This window comes from Monodelphis domestica, chromosome 4 (assembly GCF_027887165.1).
Source record: "Monodelphis domestica isolate mMonDom1 chromosome 4, mMonDom1.pri, whole genome shotgun sequence".
Lineage (NCBI taxonomy): Eukaryota > Metazoa > Chordata > Mammalia > Didelphimorphia > Didelphidae > Monodelphis > Monodelphis domestica.
In genome coordinates, this window is record NC_077230.1 from 265,123,280 (window position 1) to 265,149,430 (window position 26,151).

Genomic DNA, 26,151 nt, shown 5'->3' on the forward strand with positions numbered 1-26,151 from the left:
GTAGTCTTTCAATTTGCCTCGTACTGCCCAAGGGGTGGACAGTGGCCTCTGGAGTTGTCACCCACTCTGGCAAGTGACTTGTGAATTCTCCTGCTTCGTGTAGGGGTGCTTAAGTTTTTGATTGATTAATTTAAAAGTTGCTGATTGATAGACAAAGAAGTTTGATTCACTCTTTACATATTAAAGGCTCGGCATGAGCTTTGGAACAAGGGGTAAATTGTATTTTAGCTGTGTTTATTCTACAAAGGTAGAAATTATAAAAAAAGAAAAGAAGTAATGTATGACTAGGACATTGAAAAGAAGGTAGGTAGAATGACACTGTGGAAAGAGTTTTTGTTTGGGAGCCAAAGGATTTAGGTTTAAATCCTACCTCAAAGATATATTTTCTGGATCCCTTTTTGATTGAATCACTGAACTTCTCTGGCCTTTAGTTTCCTCATTTGTACAATAAAAGGATCAATCTAGAGAATCTCCAAAGACCTTTCCAATTTTATTTTTATGATTCTTTGAAAGGAAGATAAAGTTAAAGATAAGTTAAAAAGGACAGAAATAGGGAATTTATATTTTATATGAATTGAGTTGTTGAGAACTGGATCTAGACCACATCGACCAGTTTCCTTCCTAAGAGCATGGATCCTTGGGTGGCTTTACTAGCCAGTGATGACAGTCTCAGAAATATGTGATGGGAGAATCTACGTGACAAAGGCTTTCCAGTTAAGGGCCCCTTTAAAATTTTTTTTATATCTCTGGGTAGCTTTGGGAGGTGTTTGGTACAGTCATACTTCATTTTATTCTGCTTCCTTTTATTGCACTGTGCAGATTTTATTATTATTATTATTATTACAAATTGGAGGTTTATGGCAACTCTGCATTAAGCAAGTCTATCACAGCATCATTTTTCCAACAGCATGTGCTCACATCATGCCTCTGTTTCACATTTTGGAAATTCTCAAATATTTCAGACTTTATCTTTACTATTTTATCTGCAATGGTGACCTGTGATCAGTGGTCTTGGATGTAACTATTGTAATTGGTTTAGGATGCCATGAACTTCATTCACAGAAGACGGACAACTTGGGAGGGGGTACGTTCCAAGACTGACCATGGATGGCTAAAACCCTGGACATAAGCAAACTTCTGCTGACCCCATAGAAACATGATTTCTTTGTACATACATATTTATAATAACTCTTAGTTAACAATTAAATACATAGTAAGGCATTACCGACATTAAATACATTAATAATAAAGAACGTTATACACTATTTTATAGTACTGTAGAGTAGCATTCCCTTTAACTATGGGGAATGTTCCAAGATCCCACAGTGGTTGCCTGAAACTGTGGATAGTTTTCTCTGATTTTTAACATCTATTTAACTTTCCTATATAGTACTGTGCTCTGTCCTCTCCCTGTTCCTGCCCCTCCAGTAGGTGCTCCTCAGCCTCCCACCCCGCCAAACACACATACCCCAACCCACACACACAGACACTATCCAAATGAAAGCAGAAGAATTGAGGCAAGGAGAGACTGCCCTCCTCCAATACAGAGAGAGAAGACCTTTGCCCTGCTCTATCTGCCTGGTATGTATCTTCTAGGCGTAGCCTCCATATGTTTAAAAACTAGATTTATGTTAATCTGATTCTAATTCCATGTCCCCCTCCTTCATCCAACAGCAGCCCTCTTTCCTACTTCCCTCTTTTCCCTGGAATGACTTTGGTTAACTGAAACCTCTGAAAGGGAAACCTTAGATAAGGGGGACTACTGTAATTTGTATCAATCATGGCTTTAATTCAAAAGGAACAGATGCTTCCTCCACTAAATTTCTCCTACAGTTCCACATTATGGTGGATCCAGGTTGGGTCTCCATTAAATTGGAATGTTTAGAGGCAAGACAGAAATCACTGCCAACAAGAAGAATATAGACTAAAACATTTTATTATTTTTTTTAAATAGATTGAGATATGTACTTAGTTTTCTTCTTAGCTCCTGGGACATCAAGAGAAGTGACTTCTCAATGGAAAAAAAATTTACTTATCCTAGAGGAAAGAAACATGAATAAATAAGTAAATTTCTTGCTTGGAGAGATGCTCCAACATTTTCTTCACCAAATTTTGAAGCAATTCTTATTTTTATTCTTAACAAGCACATATTCAATTGATGGAATCACAATATAGGAACCATTTTGCTCAAGGAGCAATCTTATTACCTTGTGAATTAAGCTTCAGATTAATCAAAATAATAATCAAATAATAAAAACCAAGTAGAAGGGCAAGTAGTCTTCATTTGATAATACAAATATGTTTAAAAACTATATGTTAAATTGGTTCTAATTTATTTCATTTATTAATTTATTCATTTTCAAGGAAATTTCTCCTTATTCAAATTTATTTTCTATTTTTAAATTTTAAAAATTTAATAACAAATTTCCACATAAGTTTTCTGCAGTTATATGATTCAAAATGTCTTCCTCCCTTCTTCCCTCCCCCTCCCAGAGGTGGCAAGCAACTAAATCTGGGTTATACATGTACTAAATTATTGTTTTAAAGAAATAAGATATTTATTAAATGTGTGAGAAGCACATTTCCCCCCCCCCCTTTTTTTTTCTTGGTACAAAAGGAGACACAATAGAGCAGATGAGCAGCAGAAGATAAAATGCCAAGAAAACTTAGCTAGGTATCTAACCTCGGCATATAAGCTCAATGGTTAGTGTTCCCCACTAATGACATGAAATCTAAGCAAAATCTCAACCATAACAGTAGCAGGTGAAAAACCTCATTCTAATGACTTTCAAGTAATCAAAGGCCAAAATTCTTGGCTCTTCTTCCCACTCCTTATATTAGACTATATTGATAGTTTATCCAAGGGTAGGTAGAGAAAGCAAAGGATACTGAAAGGAAAAGCTTTCAACTCATGTTTATTTAACAACTTTGGTTAAAGGAAAAAATATTAAAAATTATTGAAAGAAATTTTCATAGCAGTATGGGAAAATGCTGAACACAGAGCGGATGAATAAAATCCATTCACCAAAATGAGAATTTTAGGTTATTTGTGGATTTTACCCCTCTGCTGTTCCATATTGCCACTGAAATTGAAATAAATATTTGGTATACAGTCATGTTATTTATAGACAAAAGTTCAGTTGTGATTTGGATGGCTAATTAATGTTATCATGGTTGATATTATTCCTTTTGAATGAATTTATATAAAGAGAAATATAATAAACTCGATTGTTTACATATCAAATGTTTTTCTTCTAGCTCATGCAAATCATTCATACAGTTATTTTTTCAAAGAAAATTATTCATCTTAAACATTTTTCATTTTCTAAGACTTTGAAGTAACATTTTGCATATTGTAAAATGGAATATACCAAATTAAGGAAAAGGAGAAGTTACATTATTGCTTATATATCAGAGGTTCAGGCAACAAACAGTGGCTAACTTTACATTTGGATAACTTTTCTTCTGTCCCAGAGATTTTCTTGAGAGAGATAAGTGTAAGAGTTGACCTAGATTCCTAAGCTCTGCATCTCTGCCCCTGGAAGCTGGGTTATCATGGGTCCTTTAATCCTTTAGATTCTGAGCCAAGAGGAGATGTAAGAAACTTTGGGCCAGTAGCTCTCAGCACTGGGTCAGTTCCACTCAAACCTCTGTACCTCAAAGGGCCCTAGATCTCCTGCCTTTTACCCTAATTAACCAGTTTTGTTTTGTTTTTAATCTTGCTTTATGCTTTAGATATCTAGTGGTCAGTTTCCTTCCATGTTTATTGGTGATCGGGTTCAAATTCCCCCAATGATAGGGGATTCTGCCTGAACTCTTCATGAGTTGGATTTCTTGATCTTAAAGTCCAGGCTGAGTCCTTTCTATTTGCAATGGGCCTACTGGATAATAACTGTCAATCTGATTGGATTCTCATCCTATAATTATAGATGTAGAGCTAAAAGAGACCTTAGAATAAACTCTTTTATTTTACTGAGTAGTTTAAACCCTAAGGTTAATTGACTTACTCAGGGTCACACAGGTTGTTCTGAGTTGGGCCTGACTTGGGCTAGTCCTCAAGTAGCTTAGATTTGATAGTAGAACGAACAATTGAGCCACTGTAAATCATCCAACAGTTAATAAAAAGAGATTTGTTTAACTGTTCCAGGAGAAGTATATTCAACAAGGAGAGGCCCTGAGAACACTTGGATCAAGTCAGCTGGGTGAAACTCAATTGACTCTCATGATCTACCAGCTAAGCCTTGGAATTCTTCTAGCTGTGTACTCAGTATGAAATAATGTCATCGTCCTGAGCCTTTAGTTTAACCAAAGATAATTTTTAAGGAAAAATTAGCCTAACCTGAATTGGGGGCATGGATTGGGGTATTGCTTCTACCACAGAGGGCCATGTGGCAGAGCTAGAATGAGAACTCAGTTCCTCCTGATTCCAAAATCAACAGTTTAATGGAATAGTGTTAACCCAATTAAACAATCACTCATCATTCCACCTGTGCACTTTGGTGCAGATTTTTAACTGTTTAGGGCTCAGTCAGCAGTATTTGAGTGTCCCCTTTGGATTCATTTCCTAATTGCAGATTTCTGGCCTCACATCTCCATGTACTCAGCCATAGACTGATGGACCCCTCCTTGTTTGCCTGACCTGGAGGCATGTTTGGATTATAAATTCTGGCTGTCCCTCTTTGGCCTCTCCTATCACTACCTGAACCTTGACAAAGAGAGTAAGGAATGACTAAGATATTGTCCCTACCTTCACTTTTATAGGAAGGGCTCTACACCTGGTCCAGCTATATCCACACTCGTCTGAATGCCACCACTGTAGCACAACCATCCATTGTGGTATTTTATGTAATAAAAGCAAGGCAGTCTCTATTCCTCCTTTCTACACTGTACTTTCTATCTGTTCCCACTGTGTCATTGTATAATCATACCTATCCAGCAGTCTGGAGGGAAATCAGTATGGGGTAGGGCCCTGATGATAACTGTATTCCAGAAAGCCCATTTAGAAAAATATTTAGGGAAATAATGAATAAAATTTAGTATAAACTTCTATTGTACCAAGAGGTTAAACAAGTGAACTGGGCTACATTTTGAATATCAAGTTAAAATTGATGACACCAAACATTTTTTAGGTAAGAGAAACAAAGGAGAAAAAATTTGACTCAAAGCTTTCCTAATACAGTATATAACATTAATTCATAATCAAATATGCTTTCTCTCTTCTGAGCTAGAAAATCATGTGTATCTTACTTCTTATTCCTCCATGTCTGGAATAGTATTTAGGTTGTGGAAGTAAACTGTTTTTATTCTGTGATCCTGGCTTCAAGCTTCCCATAGAGAAGTTCCTTTTAATGCTCCAAATTCCTTCCAGAGCCACTGTCAATATTTTAAAAAACAATAAAATGAGTTATTCACCTTGTTTTGCTTTCTTATTCAAAAATAAAACAAACTCTTACTGTTTTTGAATGATTCCTTAATTTGTTATTCTTCTTGTGAAATCAGGCAAATAAGGTTATTTATTATCACTTAACAAGCTCATATTAAGTATTTTCAAGGCTTTTAGTTAATTTTATTTGCATACAAATAAATTTGAATAAGAATCAGAGAAGAATATACAGGATAAAACTTACAGTGGTAAATATATTGGAGTAGCAAGCAGTATGGTAGAGTGGATAGCAAGCTGTCTTTAAGTGTCAGAAGATTCTTCCAATTCAGTTCTGCCCCATATAAATTCTGCTTTGTTGGCCCAACCTCATGGTGCTCCAGGAAGCTCTTGAGGAGTATAATTTCTAATCTGCTTTGATGAAGGGCATTTCCTCATCAGAAGTTCCTTTCACCAATGAAATTATAGATCTGGACCAATAAATATGTAGAGCTAACTGGTCTATCTAACATAAGTAAATTATATTAAGTAAAATCTCAAGCTAAGAATATCATGTATTCCCAGAATTTCTCTAAAATTCTCATTTCTGTGACCTTCATCTCACTTTAGTATTTTTAGTAGGCAATTTTTAGAATTATTTCATGTAGTCAACCTCAGATTCTGATTTAATTTCTGGAAGCACTGATAATTTCCTAAAATGAGTGACCTGGTCAAAGGTGATCATGCAGTTTTCCAATAAATCTAACAATCTTCACAAAGCTTTAAGTTGAGAGAAGTTAAAAAAAAAAAAAACCCTAGGGGGCAGCTGGGTGGCTCAGTGGATTGAGAGCTAGCCCTAGAGACAGGAGGTCCTAGGTTCAAATTTGACCTCAGCCACTTCCCAACTGTGTGACCCTGGGCAAGTCACTTGACCCCCAATGCCTAGCCCTTACCACTCTTCTGCCTTGAGGCCAATACACAGTATTGACTCCAAGATGGAAGGTAAGGGTTTAAAAATAAAATAAAAATAAAAAAAATAAAAATAAACCCTAGGTCTGATGGATGGATTGTAGCCTAAGCTTTAAATATCTGTAGCAAGCATTTTTGAAAAGCAGTTCCTACAATATCTGCAGGTACAAGGACAAGGTCAAACTCACTGGTCTAATCAAGAGCTGCAATTTAATAAATATTATTGACTAATCTGCTCCTGGAACTAGTACCAATTCCAAGGAGCAGGCTTAAAAGTCTTAAAATCAAAAGGGACTTATAGAGTTTAGAACACTACCTCTGTGGAAAGCAAGGAGTTATGTGCACAGTCAAGGAAACATGAGGAGCTGTTTATCTAATCCCTAGACCTCTAAATAGAGTGCTAAATAAACATTTTTCACAGAGTTAAGGTGGCAGCCATGCTCTTCTGGTTTCTAAAGAGTCTACATGGTACCAAAAATGTCACATCAATCAATCAGTTAATCAATCATTTATTTATTAATCATCTCTTATAAGGCTAGACACTGTGTCAGCTGCTGGGCAATACAAAGACAATAAAGAAACTGTCCATCGCTGCAGGGACTTAATTCTATTGCAGCAGATGGTATGTGTGTATATTACAAAAAATGAACCAGGTAATGGGGAAGAGGAAGGCACTAGGAACCTGGGGGGTTGGCAGTATATAGATGGAATACAGAAGAGCTGATATAGAAAATGGCATCTGAGCTGGGAAGGAATCTAAGGATTCTAGGAGGCAGAAGTGAGGAGGGAAATGCATTCCAGGAATGGAGGACAGGAAATGCACAGGAACTGAGGCAGAAGAAGGGTTGTGAGTGAAGAGCAACAGGGCCAGTTGGGCAGGCAGTAGAGGAGAGGAAGAGGAGTCATATATAGCCTAGCTGGACAGGCAGGATGGAGCCCTAGTTGTGAATGTCAAATAAAGGAGTTTGCATTTGATCCTAGGGGTAATAGGGAGCCAGTGGGGTTAACCAAGGAGTCCCTCATATCTTCCTAGCTATGAGATTTAGATTAAAACATTCAGTTTTGTAAAATGAAGATAACAATATAGTTACAGCCACTGACTACCTCTCAAGGGTGTGAGAAAACTATTTTATTAACTATAAAGCACTATGGAAATAGAATTATTATAAATACAGTCTCCAGGCACTGGCATCCTTCAATCACTCAGACACAAACACTGGAATAAGTGTTGAGTATTGTTTTTGCAAAGCTGGACCAGTATTTTTCAACCATTCCCCAACTTCTGAAAGGAGTATTTGCAGGCAAGAGCCTACCTAAACCATCTCACAAGGTAGGTTTTTATTCTATTTATAAAACAACTTCCCAGAAAGTGATTCCATAGCCTCCTTGTGTAAAGATCTTACAATGTGTAAGCTGTTCCTTATATCTAGCCTAAATCTCAATGCAATTCAAGCCAATTTCCTTTTCTTCTATCTCACCCTGCCTGGAGTTGGAAGTTGATAACCACCACCTGTTGTATAATAGGCCCTGTATTGAGCCAATCAATCCACAAACATTTAAGAGTTCATTGTAATAGACGTGGTCAGGGGTGTATAATTAGAATTTTGCACTCCAGGACTCTAAATCCCAGCATCCCATTTATGTGTTTACCTACATCCGTACATAGGGAGGATATATTTTGATGTAGCCTCCTCTCTCTCTCTTTGCCCCTGATCACTGCTGGGAAAGTTGAGTGAGTGCCAGGCCAGAGAATTTTGCTCACTTGTTATTTTCCTAGGCTTTCATACTTTTGTTCTTTTATTTCTTCTACTTCAAGTGATTATTAATAAATCTTATAAAATATACTACTTGGAGTTATTGGATATTAATTTAAATCTTACAGGAGTAAAAATGGAAAGTAGATTCAGGATAAAGTGTGAAGCTGGTCTAGCTAGGTTAACATTTATATAGTGCCTGCATTTGATCCCATTACACCAGGAAAGTAGACACTATTTCCCCCCCTCATTTTACAGTTGAGGGAGCTGAGGCAAAGAGGAGTTAAATGACTTGCTCAGGCTCACACTGTTGGTAAATATCTGAGGCTAGATTTGAACTCAGGCCTTCTAGGTCTTGACTCCAAGGCAAGGGCTCTATCCATTGTGTCACCTAGTTGGGCTGTTTAGGAGCAATAAAGGGAAAAGATCCAGATTAGCTCTATGCAGCATCAGGGAACATAGGATCAGTTTAAAAAGTATAGGACCTCCTGGGTTCAAACCTGGTCTCAAGACACTTCCCAGCTGTGTTACCCTGGGCAAGTCACTTAGCCTCCACTGCCTAGCCCTTACCACTCTTCTACCCTTGGAACCAATACACAGTACAAATTCTTTTTTAAAAATTAAGTTCATTTATTTAATTAATTAATTATGAATATTTTTCCATGGTTACATGATTCATGTTTTTTCCTTCCCCTTCTCTCACCCCCCTCCCATAGCCAATGAGCTGTTCCACACAGTATCAATTCTAAGTCAGAAAGTAAGGGTTAAAAAAAAAAGACAAGGCAGAACTATGCACACAGCATGGTACAATGAATATCAGTCTTGGAGTCAAAAGGATCTGAGTTCAAATATTACATCTGACACTTTCTGTAGATTATGGCATAATCAGGTTTGTTTCTTCATCTATAAAATGAAGGATTTGAACTAGCTGGCTTTTGGCTATTTTCATCCCAGTATCTCCCTAGAGTTAATCGAGGTACTTTGCACACTATTGGTTTAAGATGGAGTATATTTGTGGTCTGGTTTAATTTATCTGTGCTCTTTTAAAATCAGTCACAGTAGCTGCCTTTGAATACATTCCAAGTATAATAAGAACAAATGCAGGGGACAGCTGGGCAGCTCTGGATTGAGAGCCAGGGTCAGAGACAGGTAGTCCTGGGTTCAAAATTGGCCTTAGACACTTCCTAGCTATGTGACCCTGGGCAAGTTACTTGACCCTCACTAGCCCTTACGGTTCTTCTGCCTTGGAACCAATACTTAGTAGTGATTCTAAAACAGAAGGTAGGGAGCTGTCTTCTCTCTCCCTGCGCCTGGGAGATGGGGGGGAATAGAGTGGAGGTGGGGGCATCCCCCCTATCTGCTGGTATTCAGGGGAGTTATCAATGAGGCTATAATTCATTAATTAGCCTCTCCTCTCCCCTCCATGTCAGCTGTTCCGCACACCACCAGGCCCAGAGGGCTGGTTTCTGGCCTCTCCTGTTCAAGTGTCTGAAACTACTTTTGGTTCTTCCTTGTCTTTCTGTTGTGGGGTGCAGAGGTGTACCCCTGGGGTTTGGGAAGGATACCTTGTGCAAGAATGCAAGACTCTGAAACTTAACTTAAAAGTAAAGAGAAATTTATTGAATTTTGAATGTTATTGAATATTTATTGAATGTTGAATTTTTGGCAAGCAAGACAGCATGAGTGGAGCAACCTGGGAGGTTGCTCCAAATGCCCCAGTTCTGGGGTTTTTATATTCAATGACGACTTGATTCTGGGGCAAGGGGTTGGGGAGGAGATTTCCCTGAAGCCATGGGGGTGGGTCTCATGATTTGGATCAATAGGACAATCAAAGAGGATAATCCTCTCAGGGTCAGTTGTTTTGGGTTGGGAGTCAGAGGGTGTAAGGGAGCAAAGGAATTTCCCTGATAATAGTTTGCCTGAGTTTCTGGGGGTACAATGCCCATGACACTTCCCTTGAAGGTGTGGTTTGTGCTGATGGTCATGCCAGGGATGGCCTCTCTCCCTTTGTACACTGAAGTCAGTCAGTAAGCATTTATTAAATGCTACTACATGCCCTGCTAAGCTCTTGGAGACACAAAAAAAGAGAGTCCTGACCTTGGAGGAGCTCACACTCCAACCAAAGAGACAACATGCAAACAGATCTCTCCAGAGACATGCTCTATCCAATAAAAAGGCAATACTCTCAAGAGGAAGCCCCTGAAAATGAAAGGGATAAGGAGAGGCTTCCTATAGAAGGTGGGATCTTCGTTGGGAGTACAAAGAAGTTGGGGAAATCAGGGAAGCCAGAAGGCAGAGATGAGGAGGGAGAGAATAGGAGCCAGTCCCTGAACATGCATGGAGTCTGGAAATGGGGTCTCTTGCTGGAGGATGAACAAAGGGAATTGGTATCAGGGAAGAGCAGAGCATATGGTGGGATGGAGGAGGTGGGAGGAAAAGCTAGGTGTCTTGAAGGCCAAACAGGATTTTGTATTTGACCATTCGGGCAGAAGTGCTGGCTCCTGTACTACCTTCTTTCTAAGGCCTTCCAATGTGGGACAGAAATGTGAAGTTAAAAGCCATATCTAGGAGACAGTTCTCAACCTGGAAAGGGAAGTTCCTAGACTGCTTTGGTCACAATGAGGAGAATGTTAGTTGGCCCTTCTCTTGAGAGAACCTTGCTTGATACAAGCTCCAGGCTGGTATATATAGAGGTCTTAGGCTAGGCTAAAGACTAATACTCTAGGGAGGCAGATTTAGAAAGGGCATATCCACCTAAGCCGCAGAGGGCTGGGTTCTGCCATCCCAGTAACTGCCTAAATCCTAACTGACCACTCTTCAAACTGCCCTTGCTCATGTGACAAGGAAATCACTTTAAAAGGCTGATATATATTAATTTAAGGTTGCCAAGGAATTCAGCTATGTAATTCCTAAATGAAAACTCAAGTCAGCCGTCAACCTTTTATGGAGTTTTAATTACAAACAGGAGGAAGAAAGGAATTAGAGATAGAGATAGAGAAAAGGGAGAGAAGGGAATAGGGCTTAAATACCCCTTCTGTTTAGGCTGGGCCAAAAGGCCCAAGCCCTTAGATAGCTGGGGCAAAGAAAAGAGATCAGTCCCTATTACTCACGTGACCAAAATGGAGAAACAGTCTCAGAGGCCCCCACCTTCAGCTTCCTTCAGAGCAAGCTTCTCAGAGTACACTGCCACCACTCAGACAAACTCCTCAACCACCACCCCTGAGTCTTCAGACCCCTCTCTCTTTAAGGAAACCATCCAAGTTCCCTCCCCTCAGTTCTCATATCTACCAATCACTGTCCATCAATTTCCCTGTGCCAATGGAGGCTCTAGCTTAACCCAGGACCACCCAGAGGTCTCTGGCTTTGCACATGTCTGTTGAAGGTCATATTTTCAAATAATTAAATCTTTGATCCTTTGCTACAGCCCTTCCTAAATCCTGTTAACCTGAGTAGGGTAGAGATTGGAATAATTAAATTTTGATCTATGCTACAGCCCTTCCTCAATCCTGTTAGGACTAAGTAGGGTGGAGATTGATTCCAAGTATCTCTATTGTATCAATTCTAAAATCAATCATGACTCAAAGAAATTTCTGTTCTATGCTTAAGCATAGGTCAAAGTCCTTTCCATTGTTCAGCAAAAGGTTTCTGTCCTAAAGTAATCTTAAGAAGGGAGGAGGAGGAAACTCTCATGCCAATGGGGTTCACATTCCAATAGCCAAGACCCACTATCAATAGGAAATTTTTCAAGTATGAAATTTCCCAATGGTGAAATTTTCCAACATTTATAAGTCTAAGGAATTTTGAGGTTTACAATCACCAGATTTTCTGTTATATCAGATCTCTTATTACTGGTCTCTCTTTTTGAATGGGAGACTTAAAAGTTCATTGATTTAATAATAAACTTCTTAGATTAATTGCAAAAGGTATCAAAGTCCTAGATGTGTTACAAGCAAGAGAATTATTCCAATTCTTCAGGATTCCCTGGTTCCATATTTTAAGCATTCACTTTACTAATACATATTGCAACTTCTCTTTAAAAAAATTTTTTAACCCCTATCTTTGGTCTTAGAATCAATACTATAGCTTCCAAGGTAGATTAATATTATGGGTTAGGTAGGCAATTAGGGTTAAATGTCCATGGTAACACATCTAGGAAATGTCTAAGGCCTCTGGGCCTTAGAACCTCTTTGCCTGACTTTGAACCTCTAGGCCTGACTTTCAATCCACTGGACCACCTAGCAAGGCCTTTTCGAGGTTTCTTATTTCCTCCAGGATAAAATATACTCTTCTTAGATTCAAACCTATCTTTTAGGCCTCTTTCATATTAGTCCCCTTCATGTTCTCTTTTTTCCCAGCCAAACAGCCTAATTGCTGTTTCCCAAACACAGTATGCCACATCTTTCCTCCACACATTTCCCTTGCCTTCCTTGGAGTGCATTCCCTCTTCCTCTCTACTTCTTAGAATCCTTCCCTGCCTACATGGCTCAGATAGAGTAACACCTTCTAAGGGATGGCTTTGCAAACCTGTTAGTTGTTCATCAGTGTGGGGCAGTGAAAAGTGCATTGTATATGGATGTTCGTGGCCTGCATTCTCATTACTGTACACTAAATGTGGGACCTTATGAGTCAATGGGTTTCCATTTCTTCATGTGTATAATGAAGATGGTTGGACTAGATGACCTCTAAGTTTTCTTCCAGCTCTCAATCCATGATTCTCAATATAATTTAGCTATTTAAATGTTGCTTTGTCCAGGAAGATTCCTGTTTTCCATTTTGTCTTTGTATCCAAAATACAAAGTGCACATGTCAAGAACTTAAAAAATGTTTGTGGGATTAACTTGGATTGGACTGAAGGCAGATATAAACTACTTCTTTCACATAACTAACTGGTCTACCTAAGAATTCATAAAATCGCTTATATACTGATCACCATTCAACTAATGGAGAAAATACCAGCACCTCTTGAACTATCTCTCATTCCTGGTTTTATAGCTCCAATGTGATTGATTATTACTGGCTTTTGTGGTCTGTTATTGTTTTGGCCCATTTCAGGCCCTTGGTCCGTCCTTTGTCTGGTCTTCTTATAGTTCTTTTGGTTCTGGCTCCATGTCTTCTTGCATCTTTACCCCAATTTCTGCCCCTATGTTGGTTGCCATAAGCCAGTGAAAAAAAAGGTTTATGCATTCCATGACCTGTCTTAGTAAGGCTTCCTGAAACTGCAATTGCTTTGAAAACATATTTTGTGCGACCTCTAGTGGGTGTTAATAAGTAAACATCATCATAGAAATGCCTTACTTCATTGACAGATGCATTCTTGGAAAATGTGTGCAAATTCAAATATTGTAGATTAACTAATATTCCCCCATTGATTTAAAGGAAAATTTGAAAGTTGTTTTTCTGCAAAGATTTTGGACTTTAAGATACAAACTTTTTAATATCACATTTGAAACAGAAAAACTACTTTCCTAACAAAGCTAATAACACTGTAAATCAAAGACTATACTGAGCACTGCTATTCAAATAATTGCAGCACCCAATACAACATTGGTGGATAGTCATCTAAAGAACCAATAAATTAACAAGACTTATCAATCAGCATCAAAAGACCCATATAAACATATGGGAGTGTGTGTATATTATGTGATTGACCAGTCTAGGTTATTGAAGTACTTTACTAAAATTTATTATGTTCATATTCATACTCATTAAAAGAGAGGAAAACATGGTGAATTACCTGAAAAACTGTTTTAAATGATCATTAAAAAGTGTTTTTGAAATGTATGGGGCTAAATATAAAAGCTTATTTGGTCATTTTAAAACACAAAGGTTTGGTTATTTAACTTAATCATTGTGGAATACCATACAGTTCCTAAAAAACCTATTCCTCACACAGCAAAAACTCACATAGACAGCTTAGTTTTCATTTCCAAAATACAAGCTTAGTATTAAGCAAAGACTTTACCTGTAGATGGTTTTTTGATGTGGCATTCATCTCTCTGAATAAAAAGTTCTTCTTCCAGTACTTCCTTAATTCTCTTATGTGGCTCACAATATAGGAATTTTTTCCCTATTAAGATATTAATGTAGATTATTTGTTATTAAAAACAAAAAATGCATAGTTTAAGTCCAATAAATTATACATATTCATTAAATACAAAACTACTTTAAAGGCTTTATCATCTGCATGTAAATAGTGAACAACTTATCCTGAAGATTGAGTCATTGGTACATTTCTTGCATTATGACTTGATCATAGCAGCATTTATTTTTATTGTGGTTAGTAAACATTACTATAACCTTGACATATTAGAGCCTTAAATAATTTGCTGCTGTATATTTAATCTACCAAGTAAATTATCTATTTTTTTCAGTAGTCTGAAAGAATAATAATGGTGCCAAAGTAATGCAAGTTGTTTTGGGGGGCAGGAAACTCTAATTTGTCTGAAATGCAGAGGGCATGCAAGGTAGAAATGTAACATAAAGCTAGAAAAGTGAGGTGAAAACAGTGTGGAGGGCAGGAATGCCAGGTAAAGGATTCTGAATTTTATTCAGTAGGCAATAAGAAGCCATTGAAATCTTTTTCTTCCTTCCTTCCTCCCTTTCTCTACTTCTTTCTTTCTTCCTTCCTTCCTTTCTTTCTCTCTTACCTTCCATATTAGAATCAATACTAAGTTTTGGTTCCAAGGCAGAAGAGTGATAAGGGCTAGGCAGTGGGGGTTAACTGAGACTTGCCCAGGCTCACACAGCTAAGAAGTGTCTGAGGCCAGATTTGAACCGAGGGCCTCCTGTCTCTAGGCCTGGCTCTCAATCTACTGAGCCACTCAGCTGCCCCCTCACTGAAATTTTCTTAGCAGAGAAGTGATATGGTCAAATCTATACATAAAGAATAATTTAGTCTTGATATGAAAGATAGGTTAAAATAGGGAAAAAATGGAAGCAGGAAGACTTGTTGGGAAAATTATTGCATAGATACGGTATATGGTAGAGAATTACCATATATTAAGAACCTACCATCTACTAGTCACTTTGCTAAGCACAACACAAATGTTATCTCATTTAATTCTCATAACAACCCAGGGAGGTGAGTGTTTCTGTTATCCACATTTTACTGTTGAGGAAACTAAGGCAGACAGGTTAAATGACTGCCAGGTCACACAGCTAGTAAGTGTCTGAGACCAGATCTGAACTTAGGTGTTCAAGACACTGTTCCTGATGGTGATCTCTTCATTGCACCCTCTAACCTCCTCTGATGTCTCATCAGAACCTATGTTACTTATTAGGGACAAAGGGATAAAAGTGGGAAATAATACAGAAATGGAATCAATAGGACTTGATAAGGTAATATGAAAGATGCCAGAGAGATAGGGTGAATATTGTTGCCATAGACTGAACTTGGCTAGTGGGACATCCCAATGTATCCCTTCTATAGAAATTTGGAAATTTAAGGATGTAACCTATGAGAAATCAGGATTAGGGATGCCAATTGGAGTTATTTGAATAGCAGCAATCAGTGAAATCATGGAAGTGAATGAGGTTGCTAAAGAAGGGAATACAGCAATAGAAAAGGATCAAGTATAGGCCCCTGGGAAATATTAAATTAAGAGATTAGAGGATAAGGGTTGTCTAGTGAAAAGGCAGAGGAGTCTTTACAAAGGTGGGAAGAAAGTTGGGATAGCATAGTGTCTCAGAGGTCAAAGGAAGAAAATATATCCAGTAAGACGGAGTTGTCAGTAATGAAAAAAGCTAAAAACTCAAAGAGGATGAAAATGTGGCATTGTGGACAGAGTGGTAGACTAAGACAGGAAGACGTAGATTCAAATCCCACTTAGCCATATGACCCTGGCTATGTCACCCAATCTCTCTGTGCCAGTTTTCTCAAATATAAATTAGTAAATATAAATACAGACTGAGATTCAATAGTCTTTAAAGTCTCTTCCAGGTTTAATACTAGGATCCTATGATCCCAACACTGAAAAAATGTCATTGGCTATGACAATTAGGAGGTCACTGTAAGCTTAGAATAAGATAGTGGGGTTAAATACAACTTTCAGGTTGTGAGGAGAGCAGGAAAGTGAGGAAATGGAGACACCAGTTTTAGACAACTTTTTCTAGAGGTTTAATAGCGAAGGAAAGAGCTAGGACAGTATCTAGACAGAGTAGATAGGACATGGGGAGGGTTTGTTTGTTTGTTTGTTTTTTTACTGGAGAGACTTGCCAGAATACATGTGGTAATATGGCCAAGAAGCAGTGGAAGGAAAGAGGCAATGATAGCTAGAGGAAAGTCCTAAAAGAGGTAGTTAGGGTTGGAATCAAAGGTAAACATAGAAGGATTAGATCAAACAGTGGTATGGGATACCTCTTTGTCTATGGCCAGAGGGAAAGAGAGAAAGTAAAGAAGGATGCTGAGAAATTTTGAGTAATTAAGTTGAGAAAACTGATTTTGGATAACCTCAATCTTTTCAAAGAAGATGGTGGGCAACATCAATCTGCTTAAATGTGGATTCTGGGATATGGTTGGATGTTAAGAGGAAAGAAGAAAATGGTTAGGACAGTCTCTGTTGTGAATAAGATAGGATTTGACCACTGTAGAATACAAGGATTGTGAAGCAGCATTTGTTGATGTATCTTTTGTTTGTAGAGTGAAAAAACAGAACTCTTTTCCAACTTTCTTCAGCAGTCCTGAATAAAGGAACTTAGCACTATCATCAAAATTATTTTAAAGTGCTATACTATTTTAAAGATTCATGAATTCATCAATGTGATTGATTCCTTTCCCCACTGCACCACATCACAGCTTCTATGCTTTAGTACACCATCTTCATGAATTGATGTGGGCAAAATAATCCATTGCCTGATAATCGGTTTTCAGGTGATAAACCTTTCTGAGATTTTGAGATGAGCTAGTCCTCAAACAGTCTACAGGGAATACGAACTCAAAACCCTTACATTTATTATATTTTCATTAATACAATAACTTTCAGCTGCTCAGGAAATGGATTATGAGAAAGAAGAGAAAGAAAAGATAATGCCACTTCTCAAGAAAGATTGGAAGATAAATTATATACAGTAACAGCTATAGTGTGTACAATGATCAACTGTGAATGACTTGACAATTAATAACAATGCAAGACAACTTCAAGGGACCCATGAAGAAAAAAATTATTCACTGTTATAAAAGAAACTGATGGAGTCTGAATGCACACTGAAGCACACCATTTTTCACTTCATTTCCATCATGAGGTTTGTTTTTTTTTATAAGTGATATGTATCTTCTTTTACAACATGATGTACATGGGAATATATAGCACCTGATAGCACATGTATAACGTATATCACATTGCCTGTCATCTTATGGAGAAAGGAGAGAAAGAAAGGGAGAGAACATGGATCACAAAATGTCAGGAAACAATGATTAAAAATTGTATCAACATGTAATTTGGAAAAAAACATAATTTTTAAAAAGAAGAATTGAAAGATGATTATGGAGAATATAGAGAAGTCATTTGTTTAACACTTAGATTACTTCTATTTTTTAATCTGCCAAGAAGAATGATCTTTGAATCCTAATCAAATCCCAAACTCATTCTCCATAAATATTATTCCAAACTCTTTCTATTTTCCTCTAACCCTCAACCATAACCCCAAACCTACTCTTATAGAAGATGGTCTCACCCTCTGCTTAAATAAAAGTGCATTGTAGTCTCCAGATTCCAAGCTCACTAATAGTTTGCAAACTCTGTTCTTTTTCCTATTTTGAAAATAGGCTCATTTGCTTTGCAATTGATTTTCAAAGAACACTAACAGTGTTCCAAAAATCACATCTCCCACTTCTTTCAGTGTCCCAGGATGCAGTTCCTCTAGACCTGGTGATGTGAAGTCACTAAAGGCTAGAAGTTATATTATTTCTCTACTAATCTTGCATATCAACTTCTTAATGATCATTTGAAGTCTGTCGCTTGGGGCCAACACAGATTCCTCAAGATCATGTAATAGCAAACCAATTATATTTTTATGTCAAGATTACTAGATCAGGGGAATGCCACAGACAAATAATTTTCATTTTGATCTCTATCTTCTATTCTAATTTTATTTTTATTTAAATTTAGTTTCCCATGTTGTTACTGACATCCTTATGGACAGGATGGAAAAACATAGATTTAATGATAGTACAGTCAGGTGAATTTGTAGCTGATTGAACAACTCTGACAGTTATGTTGATTTATGAATATCAATTAATGATTGATTAGGAGGATGTGTATGGTGGTATTAACATCACCATCAACAATGCTGAGGGGTTCTATCCTGACCCTGATGCTATTCAACATTTTCAAAAAAATCAATAACTTAAATAAAGAGAAATCATACTTACAAAATTTGTAGAGGTAATAGCTATCATAGCCAATAAAGTCTTGACAGCCTGGAATGATGAACTAATAAAATAAGACTATATAAGATACTATATTTCAGTTGTATTTCAGTTGTGTCCAACTATTCCTGACTCTGGAGTCTTCTTGGCAAAGTGCTGAGGTGATTTGCCATTTCCTTCTCCAGCTTATTTTACAGAGGAGGAGACTGAAGCAAACAGGGTTATGTTACTTGCCTAGAGTCATAGGGTTAATAAGTACCTGTAGCCAAATTTGAACTCCTGACTCTAGGCCCAGGGCTCTATCCACTGTGCCACATGGTGGGTTTTTTTTTTTTTTATCCTACAAGCACAGAGTTTTAAATTCCAAGACATTAAAAAAAAAAAAAAACCTGTCCCAGCCCAGGGGACTGAACATGGATGGCCAGGTGGACCCACTGGGTTTGGCCTTGCAGGTCTACTGCTGTTTTCTCTTCCAGATAGCAAGCTCTCCATCCCGGGCCTACATCCCCAACCCCTGCTCCTCCCCCTTGCCCCAGCATTCTTCAGAGCTCCACCAGGGCAGCTTTGCAGATAGGAGAGGATTAAGAGAGGAAGAAGCCGAGAGATCCAGTCAGATGCTTTAAAAATTCTTGAGGAACTCCTCTGCCACAATACGAGCAGGAGCATTGACCTACAGCTTCATTTCACTGATCGCCTTGTCAATCTCCTCCATGAAGTGGATCACAAAGTCCACCAGTTTGTGTTTGTACATTTGCTCTGTATGAAACTTTGTGATCAGGAAACTGATATCATAACGTTACCTCCACAGGCTTCCTGCACAAGATGAAGAAGTTCTCTGCTCTCATCATCATGAAGCCCATGAACTTGTGGCAAAGGATCTTCTCCATCTCATCAGCCTGTTTCACAGCAATGCTAACTCTAACAGAGTTGATGGAACCCTCAATCAGTGGTGATAAATATAAAGGCCTGCACTTTTGGCCAAAAAATTAACTACACAAATAAAGTATGGGAGAATCCTAAACTTAATAAGAATCCATATGAAAAAACAATGTTTCTTGGGCTTCATTAACTATCATACAGAGTGAAGAATTTGGGCTTTGATAATTTGATATGTACAAATATTTAGATCTAGAACTGAATATGGGCAAAAGAAGAGGCTGGATTAGAGCTGGTTTAAAGAGTAATCCTTTTAACCAGAGGCATTAAGTCTCTGAGTGCTAGAACCACATTAAAATGTAATTGGGAAATATTTTAAAAGATTAGTGGAAATACAGTAGAATATAGTTCATGTTAATGTGTGGTTTTTGAAGTCAATATGTAACCTGGAGGGAACCTTATGTATGATGTAGTGGCCACTTCTTCTATTTGAGCTTTACACCATTGCTTTAAACAGTTATGAGCTGGCACAACTGCCTATTATAACTTCAAATTTTCTCCTGGTGATGCTGTATAGTACAATCTTGGTGCATAGGTAAGCTCCTTGGAACTTCAGTTGCAGTTGAACTGAAGATTCAAGAGGGAGGTTCATGGCAGGTGCCAGTAGGCTGTAGTATATTTTCTATGATAATCTATGTATGAGAAGTAAAGGATATCATCCAGGAAATGTGTTTGGAAGAGGTGGCTGAGCCATTTATTAAGAATAAAGGATAACAAATGAGAAGACTAAGTGTAATTCCAAATAATAAATTTATAGAGTCCTAGAAGTGGAGAATCTATGGCGGAACACGAAAAAGAATTTTACATAAGGAGAAAGCATGGATGGATGGATGATGATCTATGGCTTTGGTGGAAATGGTGGAATTGTTGTCAATTGACAGCAATGAGTTTCATTGAATTATTGGCATATTAATATACATATGGGAAGATGCAATAGAAAGAACAGTAGACAGGCAGGTGATATATGTTCTAGTCTAGTTTCTATCACTAACTACCTATGTGATTCTGGACAAGTCACTTGGCTGGTTGGAAAGGATAGTTCCTAAATATAATTTCTAGGGTCTGATATTCTATTTTCCTGTGACTCCCACTGCACTCTACACTAGCGTATTGTGATAAGTTTTGAGCACCACAGAGGCAGTATTGTGTAGTGGAAAAATAAAAAATAAATTCTTTGTCACTTGGAAAAATTTAGGTAATGGAAGGATTATTACTTTGCCAGAGTAATGCACCATAATGGTAAGGGTCCTCAAAACCATACAATTCAAAACATTAGTGGAAAGAGCTACAATTACATTTTCCAAGAGTTATCATGTTTGAAGGGGGATTGATTTTATTCTGTTTTGCCTCAGAGGGGTGAACTAAAACCATTGGTTAGATGTTAAACAGGGGGCAAGGTAGGTGGTTCAGTGACTAGAGAGCCAGGCTTGGAGACAGCCAGTACTGGGTTCAAATGTGGCCTCAGATACTTCCTAGCTGCGTGACCCTGGACAAGTTACTTAATCCTAGTTGCTTAGTCTTTGTAGCTCTTCTGCCTTTGGCACTGATACTTAGTATTGATTCTAAAATAGGAGATGAGTTTTAAAAAAAAAGTTAAAGAGAAAGATTTTGACTATTTAAGGAAGCCAATTCCTATCAATTATTATAGTATCATAGATTTAAAGTCCCTTCTGATTCTACAGATTTTTCCCCCTTCATTTTACTTGTGGGAAACTGAATAGACTTCTTGGTAAGGGAAGGTGCATTGCTGTGAAACAGGCTGATGAGATGGAGAAGATCCTTTGCCACAAGTTCATGGGCTTCATGATGATGAGAGCAGAGAACTTCTTCATCTTGTGCAGGAAGCCTGTGGAGGTAACGTTATGATATCAGTTTCCTGATCACAAAGTTTCATACAGAGCAAATGTACAAACACAAACTGGTGGACTTTGTGATCCACTTCATGGAGGAGATTGACAAGGCGATCAGTGAAATGAAGCTGTAGGTCAATGCTCCTGCTCGTATTGTGGCAGAGGAGTTCCTCAAGAATTTTTAAAGCATCTGACTGGATCTCTCGGCTTCTTCCTCTCTTAATCCTCTCCTATCTGCAAAGCTGCCCTGGTGGAGCTCTGAAGAATGCTGGGGCAAGGGGGAGGAGCAGGGGTTGGGGATGTAGGCCCGGGATGGAGAGCTTGCTATCTGGAAGAGAAAACAGCAGTAGACCTGCAAGGCCAAACCCAGTGGGTCCACCTGGCCATCCATGTTCAGTCCCCTGGGCTGGGACAGGTTTTTTTTATTTAGCTAAATAATCAATCACTAATGGGGATCATTGGTTGGGCTTGGGAGATAGAGCAAATGAGATCTGAAGTCCCTTTGGTAATCCCTTTCAACTATAGTTTTTGGATTCCATATGGTAGAGTTTTGAGTGGTGGGTAAAAGTAGGTGACTTCTAACCTAAAGTAAATTCCAACAGTAAGGATCTGTGATTCTTTTTTTTTATAAGTTCTTACCTTCTGCCCTAGAATTAATACTGTGTATTGGTTCCAAGGCAGAAGAGTGGTAAGGCCTAGGCAATGGGGGTCAAGTGACTTGCCTAAGGTCACATAGCTAGGAAGTGTATGAGGCCACATTTGAATCCAGGACCTCCCATCTCTAAGCCTCACTGTTAATCAACTGAGCCACCTAACTGCCCCTGAGCAAGAATATAGGGAGAACTAAGTGACTCAGTAGATAGAGATCCAGGCCTAGAAACTGTGTTCAAATGTGACCTGAGACACTAACTAGCTCTGTGATCCCAGCAAGTCACTTAACTCTAGTTGTTTAACCCTTGGAGCACTTCTGCCTTGGAACTGATCCTTTGTGTCAATTCTAAAACAAAAGATAAGGGCTTAAAAAAATACAGCTAGAAGTGTGTACATTTCAGGTATGGATTTGCAGGTAAATAATACCACTTACAAAGCAGGTGTCTTTTGGATCTCTTACAAGGTAGTAATTGCAATTCCATATGAAGTGCATACAATTCAGTTCAACAAGCATTTATTAAGCACTTAATGTGTGTCACAGGCCACGTTAGGTGCTGAGGATACAAAGAGAAAAATGAAACTTGGATCCATTGTGTTGGAAGATAGGCATTAAAGTTAAACATGAAATATTTTCATTTTCATTTCACTTGTCAGCCCTAAAGGCTCAAACGAACATTTATTTTTCTGTCCCTTTGAAGAAATGTGCTGAAAAGCATTTTTTTCATCAAGTGTCATCTTCCTTTTATAGGCTCGAATAATTAAAAATCTTATTTAATTTACAGAGTACAAATAATATCTACTGAAGTATAAGGGCAGAGGGTGTTTTTTAAGTTTAAGGATAAAGTAAATAGAAAATGAATTTGCTTCAACTCCCATGGAAAATAATTCCAATAATAATACTGTTCATGGGATGAATAACATTTATTTCGAAGTACCATTACATTTGTTCATTTTACTATTAGAACTGTCTTAAGAAGCAGATAAGAGTTCCCCCATTAACAGAAAAGTTAGGTGACTTTTTCCAAGTTCACATAAGGAGTTAGTAGCAAAGTTCAGACCAGAAGCCAGATCTGGTTTGTAAAGTCTAAGAGTTCCCATCATCTGCTACTGTCCAACAGTTAAAAAGATGTAAACATTTATAGTCCTTCTAAGGACATATGGTATTCTATGATAATTTTTTAGCAAATAAACATATTTAATGATTTGAAGAAACCTTTAATTGACACAAATGCATATTTTTCATTTATATCTAATTAGATGGACCATCTAATGAGATGGTTCAATAGCAGAAGCATTATTAGACATAATAGGGCTAGTAAATAAAGAGGTGTGCCTTCTCGTGATTATCCAGTGATTTGTTCTATCTCTCTGATGAAGTCTCAGGAGGGTCCGTGATCTGCCACCAAGGTAGAGTAGTTGCAGAAGTGCAAGATGCACAGGGAGAAAGATTCTCAGGAGGGGCAATCAAGCTGAGTATTTAGAAAACCTGGAAACCTATTGCATTCCTCTTTGGACTATAGTTTCACCATTATCATTCCTAAACATGTACTGATTGCCCACAAATAAGTAGCTGCTGCAAAATAACTGTAAGATCAAGAAACTGGATTAAGATCAAATTCTTCAACTCATGAAACAAACCTTGTGACAACCTCACTCAGAGTGAAGGCTGAAACATAATAACACTTTATAAAAATATAATATTGACAATATTAACACAAGTGTGGGGTTTTGATAAAGCTAGATTACAAATGCCATAAATCTGCAGGAGTGGTGTAATGGAATCTGACCTCGGTGTCATTTGGATTCTGCCACTTCCTAATTGTATGATCCTGAACAAACCATTTCCTTTTCATAGTGAGGGAGGGAGGGAAAGTAAAATACTTCATAAGATTATAACTGTTTAGAAGAGAAGTTGCAACCAACTAGTCCCAATCCCTTGTTTTACAAATAAGGAAATTTAGATTCAGAGTTGTCATTTGATTTATCCAAGGTAAAAGAGGACTGGGTTTGAAGCCTGAGAATGTGAGTACGATTCCTGGCTCTGCCGCATACTGCCTGAGTAACCCTGGCTAAGACCCATCGACTCCCTGGGTCTCAGTTGTTTCATCCATAAAATGAGGTGTTTGGACTTGATGTCCTTCTCCTGGTCGCTTTTGGATCTAAATCTATGCTCCTTTGGGCCTGTAACAGGCGGCCAAGCTACTTGTTCTATTCCCCACTCCACAGGTATTCAGACTTCAAACCCAGCTCCTAGAACCTGGCATCAGGCTGCCTCAGTTTCAAACTTCTCTGTACAGTAAGGGGATCAGTGCAGATATTCTCCAGGGGTCCTTTCAACTTATGCCATTTCGTGATCCCGGGATATTCTGGCCACACTCCAGAGCTCATTACGCACAGTCCCCGGGTTTCGGGGGTGGTTGGGTGGTAGGCTGGTTCCCCCCATGTCTGACCGATGGCGGGGAGGGTCCCTACTCACAGGGTTTGCCGCGCTCCGAGTGACACCCGCTGCTTGGCTCTCCACAGACGGCGCACGCGATCCCAGCCGGCTGCGAGGGCTTCGGCCGCTGTTCCCGTCCCGCCTCCTCATCTTCGTCTTCGTCCTCGTCCTCCGCCCTCATCACGGTGGCCGCCGCTGCTGCCGCCGCTGCCACCACAGCGGCCTCTGCTCCCCTCATGTCGCCAAGGGTCCTCACCTCCGCTCCGTCTGAACTACCCTCGCAGCACCAGTCCGGCAGAGCAAAGCGGGAGGCGTCTCCAGTTGCCATGGAGACAGCGGAATCCTCCCCGCCCCGCTGGTTGCCATGGGAATGAAGCACCTCAAACTGCCTGGAGCGCGGGTCCCCGAGGCGCAAAAGGAACGGAGTACAGGGGCTTCCTGGAAGGGAGGGGGGATAGAGCAGAGCAGAGGACGTGTCACGTGATCCAGCGCGTGCTTGGGACTAACTTGGACGCTCTGGAAATCCAGCGAAGTAGGGGCTGGACTGGCATGGTTTGCAATTGGATTGGCATTCTTGGCGAAAGTATTGGCATTGTGCACCATGTGGTTATTCCACCTGCTAGTGGTGCTCTCGATGGGCAAATTCAGAAGATCTCAGCTCTTTGGAAGACCATCCCAGAAAGTTGTCACTCTGATGTCTTTACTAATATTTTTTTCACTTAGACTTCCAGGAGAAAACCCAAAGGACTGTGACTGGCCCAAATTGTTTTTTTGTTGTTGTTGTTTGTTTTGTTTTGTTTTTGTTTGTTGTTTGTTTGTTTGTTGTTAACTTTCCTTCTTTTAGAAAGGGTAACTCAAAGACTCACAACTCTTCCTCACCACCACCACTTTCCCTGGGCACTTTTGTTTTTTATGGACCCAACTGCACACAATCCTAAAATAAGAAAGCTGTGAAGGACTTTAGAAATCATCTAATACAATTTGTTTTACACATCAAGAGCCAGGGACCTAGAGAAATGAAGTGACTTACCAAAGTCACACAGTGAATGAGCCACAGAGTTGAGAGTCAAAAGCAAAGGTCAAGGAGATGGATGAATTCCAAAATGTAGGGTATATTCAGAAAGGGTTATGATCCTTTGCCAGTTGTCTCTCTTCATACTCCATGGAGGATAGTCGATTTTCAGTTTAGATGCTGGTCTTTTGGCCTGGCCCAAAGCAATAGCAGAATATCCACTCTTATACAGATTATCTCAGAAAGTCAGAGAAATATCTCTAGACCACATCAAATCACAGGGCCTGTCCTAGGATCAGTAAAAGCACATAATTTGATTGTGGAACTTCCCTGAATTGTTCATAAGTGTGTTTTTTCTGCAAATAAGTTATGACTGAATGCCCAAAACACAAATGCTTGGGTTTAGGGTGAAATTTCTTTAAGCTTTCAGCTTCCTGAAGGTCAGGGACAAGGAAACAGGGAAGATAGAGGAGCTAACCAGTTTCTGGATCCCATTCCCCTAAGACCAACATTGCCAGGAGAACTTATCAAAGTTGAGATCACAAAGTCAGATAACAAGAAAGCCCCTTTTTCTGTTGTATTTCAACAAGTCTACAAACATTTAAGACAGGGCTTCTTCATTGGTGGAAGCTAAAGGCAAAGAAGTCTTAGGTGATTCAAGTTTTGGTCTCAGGGAATAGAATCAAAGGTGGAGAGGTGAAGACCACTGGAGAAGTGACAGGTAGAGAAGAAGTACAGCTGGGCTCTGACTCACTGGGTCCTGATATCGGTAGGGGTCTTTAGCAGGTACCTCCTGAGATTATTAAAACAAAACAAA

General features: G+C 38.8%; 1 protein-coding gene and 2 pseudogenes across 1 annotated transcript; 1 reads left to right on the top strand and 2 right to left on the bottom strand.

The window, feature by feature from the left end:
- Positions 1–1,918: 1,918 nt before the first annotated feature.
- Positions 1,919–24,925, bottom strand: C4H11orf97 (chromosome 4 C11orf97 homolog). Its single transcript, XM_056826121.1, has 5 exons — positions 24,796–24,925; positions 24,362–24,760; positions 14,045–14,149; positions 5,248–5,373; positions 1,919–2,037 (listed from the first exon to the last, which is right to left on the bottom strand). The coding sequence occupies exons 1-5, from the start codon at positions 24,923–24,925 to the stop codon at positions 2,033–2,035; spliced, it is 765 nt and encodes a 254-aa protein (XP_056682099.1). The 3' UTR covers positions 1,919–2,032.
- LOC130453779 (actin-related protein 2/3 complex subunit 4-like) lies at positions 19,068–21,282 on the bottom strand (annotated as a pseudogene).
- On the top strand, positions 21,131–21,468 carry LOC130453780 (actin-related protein 2/3 complex subunit 4-like; annotated as a pseudogene).
- Positions 24,926–26,151: the final 1,226 nt, after the last annotated feature.